General features: G+C 33.9%; 2 protein-coding genes across 3 annotated transcripts in view; both read left to right on the top strand.

Annotated features, from left to right (window-relative positions):
* The window catches only part of LOC132279103 (glutamate receptor 2.8-like), a 31,559-nt gene extending 29,248 nt beyond the window's left edge, over positions 1-2,311 (top strand). For both annotated transcript variants that reach the window (XM_059781031.1, XM_059781030.1), the window contains exons 3-5: positions 475-793; positions 907-1,283; positions 1,663-2,311. In XM_059781031.1, the coding sequence (XP_059637014.1) occupies positions 475-793; positions 907-1,283; positions 1,663-2,148 (1,182 nt within the window). In that variant the 3' untranslated portion in view covers positions 2,149-2,311. The remainder of the gene's footprint in view (positions 1-474; positions 794-906; positions 1,284-1,662) is intronic.
* A 5,710-nt stretch (positions 2,312-8,021) lies between these two features.
* LOC132277972 (glutamate receptor 2.8-like) lies at positions 8,022-10,598 on the top strand. Its single transcript, XM_059779811.1, has 5 exons — positions 8,022-8,169; positions 8,387-8,715; positions 8,909-9,227; positions 9,374-9,768; positions 9,923-10,598. The coding sequence occupies exons 1-5, from the start codon at positions 8,022-8,024 to the stop codon at positions 10,334-10,336; spliced, it is 1,605 nt and encodes a 534-aa protein (XP_059635794.1). The 3' UTR covers positions 10,337-10,598.
* Positions 10,599-10,897: the final 299 nt, after the last annotated feature.

The raw sequence follows: 10,897 nt of genomic DNA, 5'->3' as shown, positions 1-10,897 counted from the left end.
CCCAAAAAAAAAAAAAAAAAAAAATTCAGAAAAATCCGAGCCGTCACAGCATCAAAGGCAATCCCTCCAAAAGTGGGAGAGTTTGCACAAACCCATGAGGGTCAAGCCAGTGAAGACACTGAGTCTAAAGAGGAAGTGATTGGGATGTCCCAATTCATCTGGGGAAAATATTATTGACATTTATATGTGTGGACACATAACCATGTAAACGCGTTTTTAAAATCATGAGTAAAAGGAGTATTCAAAGCAAATAATATCTACACAGCGGACGGATCGTGACATAAAATATAAGAAGTTATTGTAAATTCACACCGGTAAATATTCAAGTTGTACAATGATTAAAAAGATTTGTAACATAACTCTAATCTAACATTACCTTAGAATTTTTGCTTTGTATCTTTTTAGATTTTCACTTATTTACGCTGGGGAATCCACAAAATGCTTAGATTATGTTTTTTGATTTGTTCACAACAGTTCGATGCTGTAGTGGGAGATTTGACCATAATGGCTAACCGGGCATCATGGGTTGATTTTACAATGTCATATGTGGACTCTAGTGTTTATGTTCTTGTACCTATTAAACATGATACCCGCAAAAACATATGGACTTTCCTCCAGCCCTTTAACAGAGAACTTTGGCTGGCAATTTTCATGGCTTCCATTTCTCTTGGAATTCTAATCGGAATTATAGAGATGCGTTCAGACGTCACCAACACAGATTTTGAGGGTCCACTCCTTCAACAACTTGGCATGATGATTTGGTATCCAGTTTCAATGTTCGTCCTCCCTGAAAGTAATTTCTTCACTATCCTTACTAAACTTTGAATTCTATTTTAAATTTTAAATTGATTGCGTAGAAGACTAAATATATATATATATATATATGGTTGCATTTGATGGTGACAGGAAGTATGGTGATAAGCAGGTGGTCAAAACTTGTGTTGGTGGTATGGTTGTATACATCATATGTAATTTTGCAGAGTTACACGGCGAACCTGACCACAATGTTGACAATAGATCAGCTACGACCCTTCTTCAATAAGAAGGGGAATTACAGTATTGGATTCCAATCTGAATCATTTGTGGAAGATTATCTAAAACAACAGAACTTCACCCGTCTCAGGTCATATTCAACCATTGAGGAATATCACAAGGCCTTGTCTAATGGAAGTGTTGCTGCCATTTTTGACGAGCTGCCCTACGTCAAGCTCTTTCTCCGAGAGCATGGTTCTGAATACACAGTACTGGATGGACCAAAACTCAGAACAAATGGATTTGGCTTTGTGAGTCTCTCATTCTAGCTCTCTCTCTATATATATATGTATATATGTATGTGCATTTCTTGTGTGGAGAGAAAAGTTTCTACCGGTTTTATTATATATTTTTCCATTGCTTGCATGAAAGTTTGGACATGGCTTTTTTACAATACTTTTTGAAGAGACTGAATTCCATATACATTTTGCTTTTAAAATAAGAGGAGATACTAAAAGGCAACATGCCAAGCAACATTACTTAGGTATTATGTGCAAGTGTAATAGTTAACTAGAAAATATTCATAATTATTAATTATAATCAAAATAATTTGTTTCTTTGTAACAACAATTATGATGTAAGTACGAAAAAGTATATTTGATTCTTGTTTATTATTCATTCTTAAAACAGGCGTTCCCGATGAACTCTTCGCTAGTCCCTCCAACTTCGAGGGCTATCATGAGTGTCACTGACGGAGGAAAAATGGATGAGATTGAGCACAAATATTTGGGAAGGAAAGACACTTCAGAAGTTGAAAGTTCACGACTTGCTAAAGAAACTACTTGCCTCGACATTAAAGAAACTCCGAGCCTTGACGCCTATAACTTTATAGGCATCTTTATTGTCGCAGGGATTATTAGCATAGCTTCTTTTATCTGCTCTGAGATCCAGAGACAGTTTGTTAAAAGAGTGTCTTCTACCAAGAAAATTAATGTTGTGGAAGATCTGCCAAATATTGACAATCAAAATGAGCTCCAACCTACAACTTCTAATGAGAATGTCGAAATTGTTTATATGAGAGAAGAAGGAGAACAAGAAGATGAAGGTGGAGGAGAACAAGAAGATGAAGGTGGAGGAGAAGGGCACTCTGCCTATCATGGTGTTCTCAACGGTTGAGCTATATATTCCAAATTGTCAACCTTAAGATCATAAATTGTTGTAATTTTAGAATAAATTTAGTAAAGCTCCTCTTCAAAGTATGGTTGGGATACTTTTGTCTTATTTAATGTGAAACGGCTAGTTTGTGTTGTAATTTGGTAAATGCCTAGTTTTTTTCTTATTCCTTTGGTGATGGATGGTGGTGTTAGGTTTTTAAATTACCTCATAATTTACCACTGATTTACATACAATCTTATTCCTTCGATGACGATGACGTCGGGACTTTTTACCCCCCAGGAAAATTCTCTATGGGTAAAGATTTAGTTTACTTCAAAACCTTTAGTTTTGATAGATGTGTGTGAAAAAATGATTTGGTTCATTGAGCAGCGATTGGTTAACTCGAGGTACTTGAGATATATTAGATATGCCGGAACTATTAAAAATATCTCCGTGTTTCTAGAGGGTCGTATGATATGGTAACTAATTTGTTTTGGGATATTTAATTTTATAGAGCTCAAACCATTTTAACTCTTCAGAAGAATGTCTTTATAGTTAGAAAATAATATTATAAATGAATAACAACTTTGCTGCGTTGAAATTTTAGAAATAATGTGTCAAAATGACAAATTAAGTGTGTTGAATTTTTGTCCAAGTTGCTTTTCTTTTTGTCTAACTCACTTCCTTTTTTCTTTGTGAGTTTCGGGAATATCCCCATTCATAGGTCCGAGATCTACGTCTATGAATTGAAAGGTCCGAATGATCAACTCTGCAATCAGTTGTTAGAATCAATAGGTCTTCAAATCGTTCATTTGAAAAAATGGAAACGCTTCTTATTGGATGATCATGATACTTCCCAAAAATCGAAATTCTTGATCAATGGAGGAAGAATATCACCATTTTTGTTCAATAAGATATCAAAGTGGATGATTGACTCATTCCATACTAGAAATAATCGCAGGAAATCCGTTGATAATTTAACATTTCATTTTTATAAATTTTCTAATATTAAGTGTGTTGAATCCCTAAACTCTACAAATCTTATATATAATTATATATACTCTGTTTCTCTCTTTAAATTTAGATATATTTATAGAAATCTATATACATTATTTTTGGAAATAATATGTTGAAATGACAAATTAAGTGTGTTGGATTCTAGAAATAATATGTTGATATGGGTGTATTAATTCTAAAATTTTACTTTTATAAAATGTTTTTCTCTCTAATATTAAGTGTGTTGAATATATACAATCTCTAAAAAATGATATATGTTTCATACAAATTTCAAAAAGTACTCATCTAGAACAAGTTTAAACTGTTTTTTTAAGAGAATTAGATTTTCGTGATCAAAATTTAAAAACAATTGCTTTAAGGGTGACCTTATACTTAACAAAAGATAAATAGTAACCAACAATAATTACTATTTAATTGACCGTTTAGTATTTTGGAGATCACTCTCCTTTTCTAGGTTTGCCCACCATTCTAAAAGAAAATGACTTTTTTATTTCTAACTTCACAAGCTAGTGAATGATTATTATTTTTCTCAAATTTTCCCATCCCATTCATTCCCATTATAATTAATTTATGGGTTTTTACACCGGGTAAGTGCAAAAAACACCCTTCTATTTTTAAAAATGTGCAAATAACATTCCTATTGTTCAAACTTGACCCCTCTAGTTTCAAAAAGTTGTAAATAAGGGTTTCTGACCAAGAAAATTGGCATGTGCCGTGCATGTGACCAAAAGTCAGTCTTTAATACCAAACCTACCTTTTTGCTCTACCCAAAATGCCCACAGGGGGTATTCTGCACACTTTTGAAAATACAGGGGGATTTTTTGAAAAAATGAAAATAATTTTTAAATTTTGTTATTCTCTCCTCTCTAAATAATTAATTTCTAAATATATAATATATATAATAACCAAACTATCCTTTATTCATTTTCTCTCTCATTTCTATATATAATATATATAATAACCTTATTTAATTAATTTTATTCTATAAATACTTTATATATATATATATATATATATATATATATATATATATATATATTACTCATTATATTCATATTTCTCTCTCCTATTTATATTATATCCCTCATTTCTAAGGATGGCAACGGGGTGGGGATTCCATTCCCCATCCCCATTCCCGCTTAAAATTTTGCCAGAATCTCCATCCCTACCCTGCCCTGCCCTGGCTCATAATTTTTTTTATTAAAAAAAAACACATTTTTTTCTTATTTTCATATATATAATAAATCTAATTTAGTAATAAATTATTATATGTAAAGGTATATTAGTAACTTCACACTTAATCTAGGTGGGACGGGACGGGGCGGGACGGGTTTACCCTATCCCCGGCGCCGGTGGAGATTCACAATTTGCCCCCATTCCCATCCCCGCTATAAATGGGGTGGGATGGGACGGGCCCCGGCGAAGATGGAGAATTTGCCATCCCTGCTCGTTTCAAAAACTGTTTTGTAATTTTACCATTCACGTTCTCTATTCTTGAAAACAATTTTAAGAGAAAGCTTAATATTTCTATGCCAATTTGTTTCTTTACTGAATAAATTAAGAATGAACCGACGCTGTACGACAGAATAGTAAATCAAGAACAAAAAATTAACAACATATTACATGAATTGATAAAAACAAAACGATTTATATATGTTATAAAAAATGTCATTACATTTACAGTGCCATTACAATGGATGCAAAAAAAAAAAACCAATTCTAATTCAAATTATTCAGCTGTTGGCATCTTGAAGCGACAAATCGGACAAAAGTTACCGATCTCAAGCCAATGAACAATGCAATCTTCATGGTCGACATAATCACAGGGCATGCGAGTGACTTCAGAACCAACTCGAAACTTGACGAAACAAATTATACATTGATCCATGTAACCCTGGTTTACTATCACTTTCTCCAAGGCCTGAACGAAAGGTTTACTTGCGGGTACGGTCTTCAACCCATCCCGGTCTTCATCCACATCCACATCCACATCCACTTCACTTTCTTAATTCAACACTCTTTTCTAAGACTATGGCATGGTTGAAATCATTTCTGTCAACTTGTACCATTAGGCCAAACGAATTAGCCGGTGGAGAATCAAGATTAAGATCAACTCTGCTGAACCACCAATATGTCTTTAGCCGATACATCAGATCCATTAAAAAATAGAGATGGATGGAGATGATGTAAGTAACCTTTGCACCTCCAATATCCTTCTCCTACCCACCATGAGATCCGAATGAATGGAAAGGAAAATACTTCCACCCCAATTTCTGTGACTCCTTATCTGGATGGGAATAACAAAATGGCCCAATTTATGAGACTCCTTGTCTGAATGGGTAAAGAAAATTCCAAAACAATGAGACTTGAATTCCTCTCATTAATGAGACTTGAATTCCTCTCATTCTTGAGGATAGAGAGGTTATACCATTAGACCAAGCCTTTAAAATTACTCTTCATGAATTTGGAGGATGGAGAGAGTTGATAAAGTAAGGCAAATAGTCCTTGGGATTGGGTCCTGAGATAGCCATTTTTAGGATTTGGTAATACCTGTGGCTGTAATAGATATTGTGGAGATGGACTAAAGCGATAGAAAATAGTAGATTCACAAAATCTCACATCTCACTAAAAACTTTCCTCAAAACCTGTAGAATAATTTTTATCGTTTCACAGCAAGACTATAAGAATATACTCAAGAGATATCTTTGAACATTGAATCTGTTTCCTTAATTAAATCAACTAAAAGTTGGAAGGGACACTAAAATTTTTCAGCCTTATTGTATCATAACTGAACCGAAATGCATCTAGTAAGGAAAAACTTTCCTTAAAACGTGTAGAATAATTGTTGCACTCTCAAATACCAAATGATTAATGAATTTCTAATTAACAGCAGCCTTTGAACAAATAACTTCTAAATCATCAATTGTTTATTTTGCAGAGGTACCATAAACAAAGAAGCTAAGACAGTGCTTTCTTGGTTCATCATAAGAAATATGTATTGATACACTTGGTACATTTCCTTACCCACCATTGCTGATTTTGTTATTCAAGTTGTTACGTACCAAGAAGATGCTATATATGAACAATTTGGATTCTGTTATTAAAAATACTATCATCATTGGCATTTTTTCACATGTTATTAGAGAATGAGTTTTAGGACAAAATTGTTGTAGAGCATATGAATCATACCTAACCAGACAAAAAAATTTATCCCTAGGTTCAAATACCAACATGTTTAACCCAATGGATAAGGCACACAGGGTTTGGTTCGATTTAGATTCCCATCATCCTAAACAGTGGTAATTTGTATCATCCGCGAGAATTTCTAATAACATCTGCTTGTCCATAGTATCTAAATCAGAACAAAGGCTAGCTACTTGTACTTAGGCTTGGCTGCTCTCTTGTTACCTTACCTTTGTAATTTGAAAATATATGTTTTAAAGAACTCTCTACAATTGATTTTGATGAAGATCAGTAGTATTTTTTATTTATTTATTTAGTTTGAAAGATAACGAAGTCTACCAACAGGTGGATAAGTAACAAGAACCTGATAAATAGAATTGGGTGACAAATTAAAATATTCCTTAATTATGTATTTAGTGGTTGACCTAGCGTATTAATTCAAAAATTCTTTAGTCATATATAAATTGTTACTTTCTCATTCAATATTCAGTGTCCTATGCTTTTATGTGATTTCAATTGTAATACATATAAAAGGTATGTTTTATTAAGTGATGCTAAATAATTTCAAACAGGAAAATGATAAAATATTTCTCGAAAAATTTCAAACCAGGGAAAAGTGAGTGGAAAAACAAGGGTTGAACCTCGCAACCTGCCCGACCTGAAAATATTCAGGTTTGGGTCACTGACAAAACCCGGACATGAGGGATTGCTCTTTGCTTTTGTTGGGTTGTAATTACCAGTCCCTTCACTGCCACCATCGGGCCTAATTTTTTGTTGGCGTAGGGGCTAAAACTTTTGGGTTGTGTTTTTACACACACAAAAGCACTCCTTCTGGAACACGTATTATATAAGATAAAATAAAATAAAAAAGTTTCTCCGTATTTATATAAGATATGTATTATTATTATTTTTTTTTGATATTGTAATTCCTCTCAAATTAGTATTTTGATATTGTAATTCCTTTCAAATGCATTATTGGAGTATAATTGCTAAAATATAGTATTTTAATACAATAATTCCTCTCAAATTATAAATTTAACATGCAAAAATAACATTTTGTATTGAAGATGATCTTAGCAAGATGAATTCACTTATGAGCCAATGGGCAAGAAAAGGTCGTCTTGCGTAGGCGTGTGTTATTCTCAGTCTTCCGTCTGTTTCTTTCATGAAACTTCTCTCTCAATAATGCTTCAACTTTTGTTGTCAACTGTACTGTTACTTCTTTTACACGGAAATCGGAATCTACTTCTTGAATGCATGACTTGTCGCAATAGTACTTCTGATTGCAGATTAAGGGGGCTTGGCCCACTTGTCTTCATTGTTAAAAGATTTGAAAGTTCAATGTTTTTGAGTTATTTTCGTGAATAGGTAATGATATTATGGTGACTTGTGACATTATTTTTTATTTACATAAATTTAGTTAGACAAATATTGAATTTATTATTATTATTTTTTAATAATAATATTACTACGACAGTGTTTAAGTACCTATAATTTTCAGTACATTAATTTTTAAATTTGTACTTTTTGTTAATGGCTTCTTGATATGACATCTATATAATTAGGTTTTAATGATTAGCGTATAGATACATTTTTGGGCTTCCATTATATTGTGTGCTGACGCGTACAGCCGTTTTCCATGACCAAAGACCATAGACCATAGACCATTTCTCCAACGGTCTTTTGTAAAGTCAATGACGCCTCTGTATTACTTAACCTGCAATTGGCATGAGGAGGAGTTGCAAATGGACAGAATGGCCCGCCTTACTTCCTTTCTCTTCTTCTTCTTCTTCATCATATTGTGGTTACATTTCCAATGCGTTGCAAATGCAGCTTATGCAGGTAATTCACTTAAAACTCATTTTTTCCCTCCTTTGTGTGTGTGTGTATATATATCTTTTAACTTAGCATAGATTAATCCTTGGTCATATTGTTCTTCCCGCGCATGAGTAACAGGGAAAAGAAAGATCAGATTTCGTGCTGTTCTTTAATTATTTCTTAATCAAGGCAAGCACGGGAAAAAAATCTAATTCATTCTATTGTTGTATGTCATTAATAGGCAAAGGAGATACAAATATTGAACGCGGGACTCTAGAGAGAAGAACATCTCAGGTGTCAAGCACTCCAGTTGGTGAGCAAGAATGCCAAGCTTCCATACCCAATACATTGAAACTATGGGTTCCAAAGAAGAAGGGATTCAACGAATTTGTTAGTGTATGTAAAGATAATACTAGAGCCCTTAATCCATGTGTCACTGGGTTTTCCATAGATGTGTTCCGTGCCGCCTTAGAATTGTTACCTTTCAAGGTTAATGAGCCACAGTTTTCCACATTTGATACTGAAGATTATGATGAATTTCTGAAGGATGTACCAGCTAATCCTGCCCAGGTCAGTTTGATATCCTTTCAGCTTTTTTTATTCTTAAGGATGTATATATATGTGTTTCAATTTTTTAAAATTAGTAGCCGCCCATATTTTGATTTCGGATCGATCCATTGATTTTATTTGAATATATCAGCCCTTTAAACTCCCCAAAATGGTTAGCTATATGATGTTTTTCCTTCTTTGTTTTTTTCATCAGTATGAGGCTATAGTGGGGGACATGACCATAAAGGGCTATCGAGCATCATGGGTTGATTTTACGATGTCATATTTAGACTCAAGTATTTACATTCTTGTACCAACTAAACACGGTACACGAAAAAATATGTGGATCTTCCTCAAGCCCTTAAGCCCGAATCTTTGGCTGGGGATTATCATGGCTTTCATTTTTGTTGGAGTTCTAATTGGAACTCTGGAGATGCGTTCAAACGTCATCAACACGGATTTTTCAGGTTCACTCCTTCAGCAACTCGGCATGATGATTTGGTATCCAGTTTCAATGCTCGTCCTTCCTGAAAGTAACTTCCTCGATCACTATCCTCGTGTTTTGTTTGTTTCAATTATCTAAAATGAGTGTACAATTTTGAAACTCGTTGTTACAAAAATGTCAAATTTGAACACAGCAATTTAAAGTATATATAGTTGTTTTGGTGGCACGTAACAGGAAGGATGGTGGTGAGCATGTGGTCAAAACTTGTGCTGGTGGTATGGTTGTACACGGCATTCATTATAATGCAGAGTTACACAGCAAACTTTACCACAATGTTGACAATAGATCAGCTACGACCCTTCTTCAATCAGAAAGGGGATTACAAAGTCGGATGCCAAGAAGGTTCGTTTGTGAAAACTTATCTGATAAATGAGACCAAATTCGATGCGTCTCGTATCATTCCATATTCGACTATCGATGACTATCAGGAGGCCTTGTCTAAAGGAAGTGACAATGGAGGTGTAGCTGCCATATATGACGAGCTGCCTTACATCAAGCTCTTCCTCCAGAAGTATGGTTCACAATACTCTGTGAGTGGACCAATTATCAGAACAAATGGACTTGGCTTTGTGAGTCTCTCATTCTAACACGTGAATTTGTTATATGTGTATATATATATCTAATTATTTTGTTTTGGGAGTGGGGCAACCTTACCGTTATTAATCATGAAGCAACAACGTAAACGCATTTTTGATTCTCGTTTATTATTCATTCTTAAAACAGGCATTCCCTTTGAAGTCTTGCTTAGCTCCTTTAATTTCGAAGGCAATCATGAATCTCACCGATGAAGGGAAAATAACTGAGCTTGAGCAGAAATATTTCGGCAAAGAACAAATTTCGGAAGTTGAAATTTCACGGCTCCCTGAAGAAACACCTAGCCTCGATGCCTATAACTTTATCGGCATCTTCATTGTAGCGGGGAGTATTAGTATAGCTTGCCTTTTCTGCTCTGAAATTTGGCGTGCGCGGCAATTTGTTAAAAGGGTGTCTTCTACTAGGATTGTTAATGTTACTACCGGAGATTCACCTCACCATCAATATCAGCTCCCATCTACAACTGCTTCTAACTCAACTATCGAAATTGTTTCCATGGAAGAAAAAAGAAAGCAAGAAAATGGTGCACTCTTCCTAGCATAGTGTTCTCAACGGTGTCAACTTATCTTAGCCTCAAGAACATAAATTATTTGTATTAGGTAAGAAATTCAAATAATTACCGAGTAGGAATCTTTTATTTATCACCAAGATTCCTTCACAATCTGATTTACTTTCTTATTTGTATCAATCCCTAATTTTGTGGGATGATATAATAACTAACTTTACTTGTAAACAAGTCTTTATGTATATAGATGTAACCATTAATTGAATACAATAAAGAAATTGTTCGGTTTGTAATTTTAAATTAAGTTTAGTAACATTCGATTTGATGAGAGCATTGTTGTAAATTTATTTATTTATTTTTTCACTATATTTATTAGAATATAGACAGTTGCTGATAGATTTTATTTTTCTCTATACTATTCAATGGCTTACCATCTTTTTATTGCAAATTAAACAACATTCCTATTAGTTTCCTACTAGTATAAAACTGAACTAAAGGACTCTTAGGCTATGTTTGGTTGAGGGGAAAGGAAAAAAACCAATAACATTGGTTAGGAGAGAAAGAAAAGAAAGGAGAAAATAATGTTAACTACTTATTGG

The sequence above is a fragment of the Cornus florida genome, unplaced genomic scaffold, assembly GCF_030987335.1.
Source record: "Cornus florida cultivar Cherokee Brave unplaced genomic scaffold, ASM3098733v1 CherokeeBrave_3.0.0_Hap2_Chr10, whole genome shotgun sequence".
Classification (NCBI taxonomy): domain Eukaryota; kingdom Viridiplantae; phylum Streptophyta; class Magnoliopsida; order Cornales; family Cornaceae; genus Cornus; species Cornus florida.
Note: the sequence above shows the minus strand (reverse complement) of the source record. Positions and strands in the feature narration are given on the sequence as shown.